Raw genomic sequence first — 15,881 nt, 5'->3', positions numbered from 1 at the left:
TCCATTTATTATAGATTTACACATTTTTTTGATATATTCTACAAAATTCTAGATATTAAACATTTTGAATATTTTCTCATGACTTCTCATCCACCTGTTAAACTTGTCCATGGTATGTTCAAATGTAACCTAATGAAATCCATCCGTTTTTATCATATGGTACATGTTTTGAGGGTTTAGCTAAAAAGTTCTAATTCCTAGGTCATAATATTAGATTCTGAATTTCCTATATTTATTATGTCAGTGCTTTCCTCTATCTCTTTTCACATATATATACAGATAAACATGTACATACGTACACAAATGTATACACACATATGTACATATGTATCTAGCATAGCACTTAGCACATAAAAATCATTCCTGCATTCATAAGAATGACCCTTAGCATTATGTAAATAAAGCTTCTTTCTCAACGCAAAAGAAAAGGGGGAAAATTATGATTCAAAAGAATGAGTTTAAATTAAAATAACCACTATATCAGACTTTGTAAGTTTCTTGAATAGCAGAGTGTGAAATAGTAAGAGGTCAAAGGGAAGATTTATGTTGTGCTAGTGATCAAATGTTGAACATCCTTATTAGAATAGAAAATGCCAAGACATATTTGCTAAAACTGTTTTGCTTCCTTACACAAATGACCATTCATTCTGCCAGTGAGGAGATCAGTATATTTAGTAGTTTGTAATATAGGAATATACAGCAAAAAGATGACAGTCGAGTAGTTCCCAGATTTGAGGTGAGGGGAGATTCAGCAAATACAAAGTTCAAATATTTACAGTGCTTTCAAGTTCCGTCTTCACATAGCATGCTTTCATATTCTTTTTAGCTATTCTAATCCTCAACAATGGACTGCCACCTTTGGTGTTTCCACAAGAGCCCCTAGACTGAGAGTGAGAGTGAGGACTATTTCCATCCATCACAATCACACACCTGCAACTCATGAGAATGACATTGCAGCTGTGCAGCTGGAGAGGGCTGTCACCTTCACCAGAGATATCCACCGGGTGTGTCTGCCTGCAGCCACCCAGAGTGTCAGCCCTGGTTCCACTGCTTATGTAACAGGATGGGGCTCACTAACTTATGCTGGTAAGTGTCTCCAGGAAAAAAAAAAAAACTAAAATTTAACAATAGCATGGTCTTCTGCGATTTGCTATTTTATATATATATATATATATTTTTTTTTTTAATTAGGAAATGTGAAAGACAGGCAGGTTCTACAGGTGAAATCATCATATACTGTGAACAGCCGAAACATTGGCTGGTTCTCAATTTGCTTAGCAGTGTAAGCAAAGCAAAGTAAAGCAAAAAATATACAGGGAGAAGAGCAGTAATAGGGCAATGCCAAGAAACAAACTGTTTACTAATCCAGAGATTCTGTAGGACTCAAATGACTTCACTATAAAGAAAAGGGAGAGGGCGAATAAATAGGACAGTGGCTAATATTTAACAACCCTAAGGTATTAATTTCCCTTTAAGGTGTTCTGAAGTGAAGCTATTATTTCCTGCCAGCCTTGCAATACCATACATACATAAGCATTACTCACACTTGCTTATTGAATAAATAAAATTAAAGTGAGGACAGTGTGAAAGAACCAGTAGAGTCTAGCTACAAAACCAATGAGACAATAAATGTATCAGCTAAGAAACAGAAGAATAATGTTGACAACACCCTGGAACTTTTACCCCAGCTGTAGATTGTTTCTCCAACGAAGAGCATAAAACCTAAATTGCCCCCAAAAGAATGTTTCTTTGCACTATTTTGCATAAAATAGGTTGGTGTCATAGATAATATTTGTGTTCGGCATGAAAAACAGTACTATTTTGAAGGGACACCAATATAAAATGAACTAGCTCCTTTGAAGCCCGACCAATTTCTCTTTTGCTGCTAGATTAAAGATTAATCAGAGTCAGTCAGTGGATAATTTAAAAGTTATTAGTCAATTTTAAAACATTAAATTTGTTTTCTCTAAAAGTCTAAGTGGCACTGTATCACAAAACTAACATAAAAGAGGAAAAAAGAAAAGCAAAACTCATCTGTCTAAGGGAGTTTCCTTCTCTCCTATGGGAATTTTGGCTGGAAAGAGATTCCTACAAAGATCTTCAAATATCTGCCTTGATAAATAGGGACTAAAGTTTGCAGAGCACTTATTCCTGCTCAAATTTAGTAGAGTTATTAATTTACACACTCTGAAGCATATCTTATTTCTGCTTTTATACTAAATAGGCAACACAGTCACACAACTACGGCAAGGACAAGTCAGAATAATAAGTACTAGTGAATGTAATGCACCCTCCAGTTATAACGGAGCCATCTTGCCTGGAATGCTGTGTGCTGGGTTACTTACAGGTGCAGTGGACGCATGCCAGGTAAGCCCAAGACAGCTTCCTCAGAGGCATCACGCCTTTTGAGGAAGCTCATGGGTATTCTTAGCATACCATATTGTGCCAAGCATAAAGAACAATTAAGACACATAGTCCTGATCTCCAAAAGCTCATAATCAAAGTTTAAGAAATAAAATTATCTTACAAAGTTTTTCATGAAAAAAATGAACTTTTAACTGCTGTGGAAGGGTTAAATAAAACACTCTGGTACAGTGTGGCAAATATATAGCATTGTAATAATAGTGTTATATACTTCAAAATTGCTGACAATAAGTTTCAAATATTTGCACTAGGAAAAATATTAGGTATTTGAAGTAATGAAGATGTTAGCTATCTTGATTTAATTATTCCACATTATGTTCTTAAACAGCATTATTTTCTATCCCATACATGTATACCATTGTTGTCAACTTATGACAAAAATAGTTTTTCAAGTTCAACAAATAATAATGAAATTTTGAAATAAGTCCTGAAGCACATGGAAGGTAGGAAATTTATACAAAATCCTGAGTTATATGACCTCCCACAATTGCGTAATAGAACAAATGGAAAAGAAACCATTTAAATCTAGGCTATAATTTTTAACCAAATATGCAAAAGTAAATAATAAATATGTACTTCTCACTTTGCAGCAATTGGAATAAATTTTTAATTTTTAAATAAAGTGATTTGTTTTTAATGTTCTTGTGTTGGAAATCCAGCCCCATACAGCCACAAGAACAGCTACTTAGTGTCAGAAATTAGACATTCTTTTAAATATTCTGCTTCATACGGGAATCTCCTACTGCTTTCCCGGGTGAAATGTATACAAAAAGATAAGGTTGGGTCTTCACACCAAATGTTACTTTCACATTTAAGAATGGGTAAGTAGTATTTACAATTTATGCCAGAATCGCAGTCCATGAGCATTTTCCCCAAAAATGAAAATTTTTTATCACCTACAAATTGTGTGAGATGGAGATTTGTTTCTTAATTTCCAAGACACTATGGGTTACCCACTCAGACCTTTAAACCCTCTAAGTGCAGGTGTCTGTGTGTTTGGCAGTTCTTGCTGACCTTTCTGTTTATTGTTACTGCTAGTCCTGAACATCAACTCAAATTTTATGATCGTTTTTCAAAGAATTCTCCAATCACATAATAAAACCTCCACAATGACAATTACAGATCTGATCAAAACTGACTTAAGGACCTTCATGAGACTTAAAGGGGTGTTACCCAACCAGGCATAGTGGCACATAGCTATAATCCCAGAATTCTGCAAGGCAGGAGGATCATAAGTTGGAGCCCAGCCTTGGCAACTTAATGAAATCCTTTCTCAACTTAAAGAAACAAACAAAAATTGTCTAGAGGGGCTGGAGATGCAGCTCTGTGCAAGGCCATGGTTTCAATCCCCAGTACTATCAAAAAATAAATATATAAAAAAGGTATTACTAGCTGGGGATTTAGCTCAGTGGTTCGGTGGCCTGCCTTGCAAGTGCAAGGACCCGAGTTCTATCCCCGGTACCAAAAAAAAAAAAAAAAAAAGGTATTATTCAGGCTTTATTTCAATGCTGCCCCTCACTTTCTGAGTATACAAATTCTGCTTTTTCTTTGAGTCCAGTTCAAGCCATTACTCACAATAAAATATTCCCTGTGTTCTACCATGGGCTTCCCTGGTTCTGTTTCGTTATAGGCAAGCATATTGGAACTATAGAGATGAGCCACACTCTGAGCCAGATTTGAGTCTGTTTTCTTTACAGCCGGTGACTGAGAGGGGACTAGTGCCCAGAAAGTTCTCTCAGCATTGAGAAGTGGTTTGACTTCTCCTTTTATTTTATTTTTTCTCCTTGAGTTTATTGGTACATTTTAAATACACAGTACAGTTACATTTATCATTGGGATCTTGTATCTTTACATAACAGATCTTGGTTCTCATTTCTCCCCATGCCCCTTCCCTCCCTTTACCCCTTCTAACCTCCCCTATTTACAAAGACTTTGTTTCCATTTTTTCCTTTTCTCATGTTTTTTTTTTGCCCCTTATTTCCTTTTCCCTACCCTTCCCACTTCCCCTATACTTTAGCCCTTTTCTTCATACTTCACACTGTCAATTATACATTTTGATACTTATATACACGTTTAGTTTTTCACACCAGAGAAACCAGTCTGTATTTACACGTGTCTTATTTATTTCACCTAAGAGTTTGATTCCTCCTTTTAAATCATACTTTCAGTTGGGGAGGGCTGAAAACGAGAGCAAGCAGAATTTTACAGAAGCAGAACTATGCCAGGTTAGAGGGGACAAAAGGAAGTTTTACATACTAGGTGAGCTGCAAAAAAACAATGTGTGACTGCAACAAGTGTTCTGCCAATCAGTATGCAGGGTTTTGGGTGCTCTGTCCAAGCACAAGCACACAGTAGATGGAGTCAGCTTGGTTATCACAGTTTGTGTCTCAAAAATAAAAACTACCTTTAGTTCTTGTATTCATGCATGCTTTCATTAATTCAAAGACTATTCGTTAATGTATTTAATAATTCAGATGCTTCCTGTTTACCACTTCTAGCCTAGCAGTGCATTGACTGCACCTTGCAGGTTTTATGGCCTGGATCAGAGAACACCAGCTCAAGGGGCGCATCTTCAGTCAGAGCATGAAACAGCTGGGTACAAGAGCTGTCAGTCTCCCTTATTTTACATTTGCTTGCCCACTCTTGATAAGACATCATGCAGAACACCTTGTTGGCTTTGGAAAAGTAGCAATAGATGCACTGCAACAGCAAATAATGGGACGTGGTTAACGTAACCATCACATGTCATCCAAAGGAAGGAGGTGCCAGCCCCACACAGAGCCTTCCAAGCATGCTGGTGATTCACACATCAACCCTCCTCCCAGTCTAGACCCATGATTAAATGGGTATAGAAAAACTCACTACTCAGAGCATCAAATGAATAGCTAACTTTCCTAGACACACATGTGGAAATAATAAATAGCTGACTTTTGTTAGTACTGCCTATATGCCAGGTGTACTCAGAGTGCTTTGTGAGCTAAACTCATTTAAACTCAAAGAAAATATTATTTACTAATAAAGAAGTTGGGGCACAGAGATTTATTAAATAGCTTACTGAAGTTCACATGGCTGGAAAGTGGGGGACTCAAGCCCAAGATACCTAGCTCCTGTACCCACAGAATCATTTTATCATGTAGTGTGTAAAATATGTTGAATTTGTCTCCCACACCAAACCATGACATATATCAATATTTGTTGGTTGTTTGTTGATTACAATTGACTGGTAAATATCCCATAAGGAGTGTTTTCCTTTGTACCATTCTGCTTCTCTTGAAAAAGAACAGTAATCAATTCTTTTTTTTTTTTTTTTTTTTTTTTTTTTTTTTGGTACTGGGGATTGAACTTTGGTCCTTGTGCTTGCAAGGCAGGCCACCGAACCGCTAAGCTAAATCCCTGGCCCCATAAGGAGTGTTTTACTTGTTTCCATGTGAATTTTTTTTCACCAAATATTTTTTAAAGATAATATTATGCAGCAGATACTATGCAGGGTGCTAAGGTAGACAAATGAGACTTCTAGAAAGTAATTCACTGAATGCTTCCTTAGCATCTCCTATGGGCCAGAAGCTTAGGTTGTAGCAGTGTCCAGCACAGGTTCAGTTCTGTTACCTAATGAACCTTGTAGTGGAGCTGGGGAAATAGACACTGAAGGAGTATCCAAACACAGTGAGAGTTGCTGACATGTGCAGTGGCTAAAACAAGCTGACAGATGGTGCTAAGTTCAAAGAGGTCCACAAATCAGCTTTTATGAAGCAACGCAGAAATGATTGAGCTAAACCAGTAAGAAACTAATCACGCCCAAAGCTAGAATGGAGGAGAGTAGAGAAGGGAGGAACAGGTTAGAGCAGGCTTCCTGGATAAAGGAAGATCAGAGGGGCAGGAGGCATCCGGCAGGAAATGAAGATGTCTGGACAACTTGTGTATCTTTTCAGACTTGCTCAGGGGATAACTTGTATACTCAAAGATAGTAATTTTCATGTGAGTCGGTATACTATTTCAAAAGAAAATCGCCTGATTCTAGGGGTAGAATGGATATGACTCCCTCTGTTGTCATAGAAATAGACTCAAGATTTTGGGCTTGTCTTTACATGCAAATAATCGAACATTTTGTTTTCTTCAGGGAGATTCTGGTGGCCCACTCGTTCAAGAAGACTCACGGCGGCTTTGGTTTCTTGTGGGGATAGTGAGCTGGGGCTATCAGTGTGGCGTGCCCAATATGCCAGGAGTGTACACTCGGGTGACAGCATACCGGGACTGGATCAGACAAGAAACTGGGGTCTAGTGCAGTAAATGTATTTCTGTTGCAAAGTGGTCGAGTGCAATAAATGTATTTTTGTTGCAAAATCTGCATGCAGATGTGTCTGTCAAAAATTCCAAAACTTTACTTTTAAGCAGAAAAAATAAAACTATAATTTCTTTATTTTACATCCTGTTACAAAATAGAGTAGGAAAAAAACATTATTTAATCTTCTTTTATTACAATAGATTTTATATTTCCTCAAGAGAAACACCTGAAAAGTATTATAGCCATATGACAAGGAAACATGTTAAACTAACTGTAGAGTTAACAATTTTGTAACAATTGTGATTTGTGTTACTAGTAAGAAAAATAAGCACACCATGAAAATGTCTACAAGGGCAATGTAGACAAGTCTCAAAGTTCAGAAGCAGGGGTTCTCTGAGGATGGCTTATTGAAGTGAGATAAGGGTAGAAACTTGGGGGTAAAGTGGCAAAATAACTTTCAAGATGTAAATAATAGGATGATGCAAGAAAAACAGTATTTATTTAGAATTTCTACTTATTCAATATTTTATAGGATATGTCATAAAATTTAAAAAGTGAAATCATTGTACAGTCCTATAGCAATCTTAATTATCCTGTATGAACATGCCCTCTTCGGAACTCTCCGATGAATTTCAGGTATTTGGAAGCTAAGATAGTTTAGGCCTCAACTGAGGCCAAAGGAATTATAAATAGTTTTGATGATGACTTTTATTAAAATTACCTTTTATCTACATAGAAGAGAAATTGTATCTTTTCCATAAAAGAGCTCAGGATATGCACTTTACAACCATCCCGGGTACCTTTATAACTACAGTGTATAAACTTCTTAATCACTAAACAAGAATGAGTTAGAGATTTGACCATCAGGAAGAATTTCCCTGAAGCAACTTCCCACCACTGCCTGCCAGTTATTTTTTAGAGTATAACGATCCTCAATAGCTAAATCAAAGTCATGAATTGAAGATTAAATAGGAAAAAGAAGGAAGAGTCGGTTTGCAAAGAGAAGGGTTAAAGAGCTTAATATTAATAAAATCATCTTCAAGAGAGAAGAAAATCCCTCTCCTCTCCCCCCCTCCCCTCCACCACCACCAAAGAGTATATATTAAATAAAATCCATTAAATTAAAATATAAGGGCATGGCAATCTATATAGTCTGAATCATAATTCTTGGTGAGGTTTTATGGACTCCTGCTATAGCTAAACCTTAGTTATGAAGATGATCATCTATGTGTCAGGATTTCCTCCTAAAAGCCACTCTTCACCTGGGTGTGGCAACAGTTCTAGGCCATGTAATTTGAAAGCCTTTTGCATTTCCTGCTGTAAAATTGTGAAGAGCTCTAAATTAAAGCAATTGACTTTGAAAGAAAAGAAGCTGAAAATATAATCAACTCCATGAAAAAAAATCTTCAGTGCACTTTATTTCAAATAAATTATTTTACAGTCTTTTCCTGATTGATTATTTGTGGAAGTTATGTTGTTGAAGGACAATCCAAAACAATTTGTTTAATTGGCTCTGCAATGAGAGAACTGACAAGCAGACTCTGAAGGCTTCGCCCTTTCTGCGGCCTTATAATCAAGCTCCGTGACTGAGGCCAGCGTCAAGCCTGACTCTCGACTGCACTCTATGAGGACACCTAACTGGCAATGCAGAGTGAGCCTCTGGGGAGTGTGTCCATGTGTGTGTGTGTGACTGTGTGTGTGTGTCTGTGTGCGCGCGTGTGCATGTGTGTGAGCATGCATGCTCACATGCCCTCACATTACAGACATATTTATGTTTATTCCTATGTATAAAAAAACTATTTAAAAGATAGTATTTACTTAGAAAATAGAGCAATTACTTGCTGAAAAGAATAAAACTTTACTTAGCAAAATGTATATATTTTTATGAAGATACTGAAAATCAGGAACACTTAAAAGCTTCTTTTTTTAATATACTGATAGGGTTCCACTTTTCTGCCACCTAAGTGACTTCATGAAAGTAATTTTGGATTCATGGAGATGTGGAGGTTTACAAATTATTTCAGCTGTTAAAAAATCACACTGAAAATTCACAGTACCAATTTAGCTGCAGAAAGTCATTAATGCCAAAAAGAATTTTGTTCAGCACATAAAAAGCATACATATTATCCAATTTTAAAAAGGATAAATAAAGTGAATATGTGATATTCAAACCAAGTTTAAAATAGTATCCAAATTAATGCAAGGAGAATTATCCCAGAAAGCTTATAGCAAGTAATGACAGTATTTATTATGCTAACTGGAAGACTTATTTATAGCATGCCAATCATTCATGTAGGAAATTTATTGAGAGCCCCACTGTGCTCTAGGCTATTAGACACTAGTGAACCCAAGATAAGAAGAAGCTTTGCCAGTGGAAAACTCAGAACAGGTAGAATCGACAAACCTATTATGAAATATAATATGAGTGAAATAATAATGAGTATTGATTACAGAATAAATAAAAAGATGGAAAAGGATCCTAAAAGACTGATCAAAAATATTACATTAAAATCAAAAGTGAGTCCTCCAGAGCATTAATTTGCTATGACCATGGTAATTACCCTGTAGTCAGGGAAAGGAAAGTGATGACCTCTCAAGTTATGAATCTAAATCAAATCATTCAAGGTTCTTTTCTACTATTTGCTTCTTTTTTCTAATTTATTAAATATGAAATGATTCAGAGACTCAAAATAGATTTTTTTCTGTATATGTTTACAAGTCTATGAAATCATAAGGCAAACCTCAAAACCAATTCTTTCCATTTCTAAACAGTCAGTTTGACATATCCCTTTTTGGGAAAATAGGTCCTATTCCTGGTAGTTTTTTTTTTTTTTTTTAATAAGAAACAGTTGACTTTGGTGGGTTGATTATCATGAAAGATTTTTGAGCAAAAGCTGAATGATCACCTGTATTGGAAGATTTCTGCAATTTATGAGGTTTTAAATCAGATTTTTTCAATCTAAGACTATTTTCTTCCCAATCTAAGATCTTACTACTAATAATAAACAAATCATTTTGAGTTTCGGTTTTGTGGTACTGGAGAATGAGCCCAGACCTTGTGAATGCCAGGTGAGTGCTCTGCCAATACTCAAATACTTTTGAAACATACAAGTTCTCTCCAAAAAAGAAGAATTTCAGAGCATTAGGAGCATTTATTTGTTTACTTGTTTAATCTGGTACACAACCACAGAAAAAGCATCTTAAAAAATCAAACCAATCAGAATTGGAAATAAGCAACAATTCATTTTGAAGAAAAAGACAACTGAGCAAAATTGGAGAATTAATTCACAGAGTGAACAGTCCAGAGCTGCCTATATATTTAATCTACCTCCAATCATGTAACTTAGATGAAAATTACTGGTGCAATAAAAATTGGTTGATATGTTAAGGTTGCTTTTTTTCTTATAGTAAGAACAATGCAGGAAAAACTGTAGGTGAGGTTGAAACAATAGGAACATGGTCAACATAAATAAGTTTCTATTTTATTATAAAGGTGAGGACAAGTGTTGGTAGCAAAGTCATGTGATCAATTTTCCATTTTCTAAAGATTAATCTGGCTAGTCTGAAGGGGAAAACAAATTGTAGCAGAACTCTAAGGACACTAATCAGTAGGCTTCAGGCTATTCAAGAGAAGAACAGGACCACTTTGGATTAAGGAGTTATAAATGAAGAAAACTAAAAAAGAGTTTAATTCAGAAGATATTTATAGAAAGAAATAACAAATTTTCGATTGGTTAAATTTAGGAGAGGGAAAAATCAACTTCTGGGCCTCCACAACTGAGACAGGAAAGTTAGAACACGTTCTGGAGGATGAGAAGTCAAGAGTTACTTTCTGAATCTGTTTCGTTTCAAATGTATAAGCACTGAAGTCAAGTAAGCAACTGTAAATACGGATGTATAGCTCAAGGGAAGCAGTAAGATTGGAATATACAAGAACACTTTAAGGGAAATAAGAGTCAAAAGCCAAATTACAGTGACTAGAATTAAAAAATAAGAAATGTAGCTTTTAGAAAACAATATAACATGATATTTTGATGACCTCAAGGTAGAAAAAGATGTTAAAGAGGATGAAAAAAGGGTATTAAAATAAAAAGGTTTTAATGTGAAAAAATTTAAAATATAAATTTGTTTTATTGAGAAGAGAAAATTTTTGTTATTCAAACAACACTACTTCAGGAAAAAAGGATAAAGTAACAGTAAGAATACAATATTCACAGTTGTAGCACAAAATGGATACAAGAGGAATGTATGCACATGGGCAGAAATATCCAAAAGAAGCATTTTTTAAAATAGCCAAGCCGTGAAAACAACCAATGTCCAAATTTTGTTATATTCACACAATAGAACATTAAATAATAAAAATGAATAAAATAGATCTATATCTAATAACGTAGATGAACCTTAAAAACACAAAGTTATGGCTTGGTGACACATAACTTTAATCCCAGCTTTCAGAGGGGCTGAGGAAAAAGGTCAAAAAGGTCAAAGCCAATTTAGCAAAATCTGTCTGAAAATACAAATTATTTTAAAAAGAAGGGCTGGGATGTAGCTCAGTGAAAAGGCCTATGCTCAATTCCCAGTACCTCCCCCGCAGAAAAGGTAAAATAAAAGAAGCCAGTCACAAAAGAATGCATTGGATATTATTCCATTTATATAATGTTTATAAATTACTCATGGAAAGCTATTAAAAAGCAAGGAACTCATCAAAAATACAAGACAGTGATTATTTTTAGGGATGTGAGGAAGGAGTAAAATTAGGAAGAATTTAATTCAAACTGGAGCCTCTAGAATCACGGTGCTCTGGATGAGAGTGTGGGGCATTGTTAGTAAGCATCTCTGCCCTCTTCCCCTTGGTGTAGAGTCCTCTCACTCTCTGTGTGACAGCAAACCACAGATGCCTCCTTCCTGTTACATACTGCTACCAGCTTTGGCACCAATGGAATCTGGCTAAAATAGGCCTGGTGCCCATGAAGGCCACTCATATAACCCTCACCACTGTGACCGCCCCATGCTCTAACATCCAAGTCATGAGTGCTATTTCTGGAGGAATCCTCAAATTTCAACCTTTCAGAATGATGGAGGTATCTGTGCAGGGAGAAAAATATTGGCTTTTCTCAAAATCTATGTCACATTTTTTTCATTATAAGTAATTATTATGGACTGCAAAATTTAAGAAAGATCTCATGATGTTTTCAATCCAGTTTTATTAGTCACTCTTGCTTAATATTTTATCCAATCCTTCCTGATAATTTTGTTTTGTTTTGTTTTAGGTGTTTACTCCTCCAACTTCAAAGCAGACATTTACTCCTAAGCTATGATGCATTCCTACACAAGCCCTGGCCGGTGCCTCTCTCATGAAACTTTCTTCATCTAATAAGAAAGGAAACTAAAGCTTCCATACACTGGAATCAGCCAAATTAAAAGGGATAACTCAGTGGAATTTGGAGGAGAGTATAGGAGTATTGCTCAAGCTTCTGGGCCGAGACAGCTGAAAGAAGCATTCTGCTATATACTTTTTAAACACTACAGTAATAGTGTTTTTTTTAATCCTGAACAAATAGTTAACTGGATCAAATACCATCGTTAACTAGTTTTAATGATATCCTAGGTTTAGTTCTAGTTATGTTCTAAACCAATATTGTTCATGCTCATACTTATTGTGGGTCACCTCAAAATCTGGACTTTTATTCTTGTGCTGACTTATGAATCTTTTGGTGTAATTTCACTGATGTTCTGTATGTCCTGATTAGACTTAGGATACAACCTAGATTCCTTTAGACCTCAGAGATGTCACTCTTCCTATATTTTTAATATCAGACAAATAAAAGCAAAACCTTTATCGAGCTATCAAAACAATAAACAAGAAAAATAGGATCATTTTAAAAATCAACAACAGCTCCGAAGATGTGTTTACATCTCCTACTGGGTTCATTTAGACAAAACAAAACCTTTTAAATAATTTTACAGATGGCATAAGCATTATGCCTCATTATATTATTCTAGTAAAAATGAAATCATTTGGTTTGTAGCACTTATGAAAACAAGTCTTTTTCTTTATAAAACATTGAAGCTATTTATTATCTCTTCTCTAATACTTTTGTGTAGAAGACTCATAAAATGTGTTTTATCCAAACTGCCTATAACTTTTTTCTTTCCTTTACCTGGCACAAGACACATTCACTGCAGCATAAAAATGTCTTTGCTGGTATGGTAAAATTTACAATGACAGGATTATAAATGAATACTTTCCATGACTCTTCACTAGGTCTACATGCCCAGTATCAGTGTGACTTTTCCTTCTTCATTGCTTCATAAAATCTGGGGTACAGCAGGGGATGTAGTGTAAAGAGTCAGAAGACTCTTTTCAGTGACAAATATTTTTAAGTAAATTTAAAAAATAAAATACATCTCATGAGAAATACTCTTTTAATTAGAAGAAATGTTAACCCATTTCATAAAAAGGAGATTAATATTATATTCCTGTAAACTGTGATTAAATTTTAAAAATAAAATTTTAAAGATTTTACATAAAAATTTCAAGTTTGAGCTAATAATAAGTCTTATAAATGAAATAAAGGAAATGCGAGAGTAAGACCTAAAGAGCCCACAATCTAAAAACAATTGTTTTCCATAATAATGTTTGCTCCAGACTTGAAATGATTCATCAAATCATGGAAAATATTTCCTCAATAAATAAGTCACACATATGTAAATACCAAATAGTTTCTCTGGTGTGAAAAACTATAATAGTACATAAGAACCTAATGAGATAATTGACAATGTGAAATAGTAAGAAAAGGGCTAAAGGTGTAGGGAAAGTGGGAAGGGTAGGGGAAAGGGAATAAGGGAAAAGAAAAAAATATGAGAAAATGAAAAAATGGAAATAAAGTGTTTGTACATGGGGAGGAGAGGAGGGGGTGAAGGGAGGGCAGGGACAAGGGGAAAGTTCTGTGAACAGGTTTTTTTTAAAATGACATTTGTGCTGTCTCTGGATTTCTCATTGACTCTGAGCAATTTATGTTGTTCTTTACATCATCTTACAGATATTGGATTTATTTTTCATCAGCTCTTGTTATTTTTAAGATATCTTTCTTTTCATGGCTGTAAACTGTAATCCCATTTTCTAGATCTGATGTTCTGTCCTCACCTTCATTCAACAGGTTGCATATACTATCAATCTGTTTCACAGATTCTATATCTTTTCTACGTTGAGCATTCCATTGTTTTCCTGAGCTCTTCAGGGTTTTGTTTTAATGTTTTTACTCTAGATTCATTGAGCATGTCCTTCATTTTGATCACCATTTCTTTTTTTTAACTGAATAGTTTCTCCATAGCCTTGTGCATCTGTTTTGTTTTACTTCTGCTACTATGGTTTCAGAAAATTACAGTGGGTGGCTTACAGTCTCCTCTATGTTGTTGTCCCTGGACTTGTCCTGGGAAGATTGGAGGTCTGGGATTGCATTTTGCTTCTGCATCTTGCCATTTTCTATTTTTAATTTTATTTTTTGTGTTGATGCTTATAAGTTCTTATGGCAGATAGCTTTATCAGTTGTATCAAAGCTTCCCGAGGAAATGTCTATTCCTCAAAAATGTCTTCTGGGTATATATGGCTGTTAGCCTTTGTGTTTGTCCCAAGATCCTACCTTCCAAAAACAGTAAGGATGAGATGTTCCTATGGCTCCATACCCAGTTCTTTGGCACTGGACTATGGTGATAGTTATGACCCCTGACAACTGCAGTGTTTTCATACAAAGGAAAACAACTGATTACAACAGGTATGAAATCCTGGCTAAAGTAGTATAATTAGCAATAACAATAGCATCAAGCAGAACCTAGAAACTGACAAACTGTCGTAACTTTAATTTGGTACCTTTAACCACAGGAGCAAAGTTATATAACAAAATCCAACCTAAGCCTGGAAGTTGTATGCAATGAGTTTCCCTTTAGTAAGAAGATTTTATCCTGGTGGAGGGGATAGGGGACAAAACAGAGATAAATGAAGGGCAATATAGTAGAGGGAAGGCTGGAGGACAAAGGATGATCACCCAGGCTTTGGGAAACTCGAGAAAAGGGCAGTAAAGAAAGGATAAATAAAGCAAAAGAATATTAAAATGAGCCAGAAAGACAAGAGACAATTTTTATTCACATGAAAATATAAAAATCAAGAGAGACCGTTGAAGAATGAGAGAAAGAAAATGAGTATAGCAAAATTAAAATAAAGGTAAAAACGTACACAACAACATAAAAAAAAACAAACAGAAAAAAAAAGGAAAATGAATCAAATAAAAATATAAGAAAATTCCTCTGGTCCCCACAGTTCTTTGGTAGTGTCCAAGCAAGTAATGTCCCAAAATTATGCCTTGTAACCCTGCCAAGTCTGCAGCAGGATTAGTGCTATTGAGCTGATCTTGGCCTCTGGAAGTGAGGGCTGGAGCCAGTCTTAAGCCAGCAGCTCTCTGGATGTCCCTAGTAGGCCCACCTACATCTTCTTACCATTATTGTATCTATGTTGCTCTCCCAGTTGTTGTGGCAGGGACAGCCCAGGGATGCTCCCAGTACCGTTTACAGTTGGCTCTTCCCAGTCCCGACCTCACTGGAGAGTCTCGATCCTGTCCCACGTGTCTTCATGTTTCTCTCTAGCCACTGGTCATCACTCATTGTTTCACCACCTTCGCTGTGCTGCAGTAACTTTGTTGTCACTAGATTTTCCAGTTAGCTACTAGGGCACACAGCAGAGGTGGGGGGAAATGCTGGTGACCTACCTGTTTTGGAGGGAGCAGTTTCCTGGTCACTCACCTCTGTCATCCTCTGCGTGGAGGAAGGCAAAAGAGGCAAAGGAACTTATATCCCAAATCTACCTTGTGTGGCTTGAGTTAGCCAAACTTTTGCAGTCCATCAGTGTCTTGGAGACTTCCCAGTATGGTGATTCTTGCTCAGTGTGCAGGTGGATGTACTGCTGGCAGTCCTTTGAGCTGGTACTCTGTTTTATAAAGTTCTGCCCCTATGCTCGATCTACAAGTCTCTTATTTCAGATTGATTTTGGCATTAGCATGTACGTCCCTCCCTTTCTTCCCGCTACCTGTGTTTTTAGTTGATCTTCTTTGAGTAGCTCCACTGTGGGTCCTCCTCTTTCCAGCCACGATGAATCTCCTCTTTTTTTTTTTTTTTTTTTAAA

The 15,881-nt window shown here is 36.0% G+C and overlaps 1 protein-coding gene across 1 annotated transcript in view; it reads left to right on the top strand.

The window, feature by feature from the left end:
• LOC104853273 (transmembrane serine protease 11D) overlaps nt 1–6,703 on the top strand; it is a 59,584-nt gene extending 52,881 nt beyond the window's left edge. The window contains exons 7-9 of the mRNA XM_010611178.2: nt 827–1,086; nt 2,225–2,367; nt 6,542–6,703. Of these exons, the coding sequence (XP_010609480.2) occupies nt 827–1,086; nt 2,225–2,367; nt 6,542–6,703 (565 nt within the window). The remainder of the gene's footprint in view (nt 1–826; nt 1,087–2,224; nt 2,368–6,541) is intronic.
• Nucleotides 6,704–15,881: the final 9,178 nt, after the last annotated feature.

The sequence above is a fragment of the Fukomys damarensis genome, unplaced genomic scaffold, assembly GCF_012274545.1.
Source record: "Fukomys damarensis isolate Sample0158 unplaced genomic scaffold, DMR_v1.0_HiC HiC_scaffold_35, whole genome shotgun sequence".
Lineage (NCBI taxonomy): Eukaryota > Metazoa > Chordata > Mammalia > Rodentia > Bathyergidae > Fukomys > Fukomys damarensis.
This window is presented reverse-complemented; position numbering and strand designations above follow the sequence as displayed.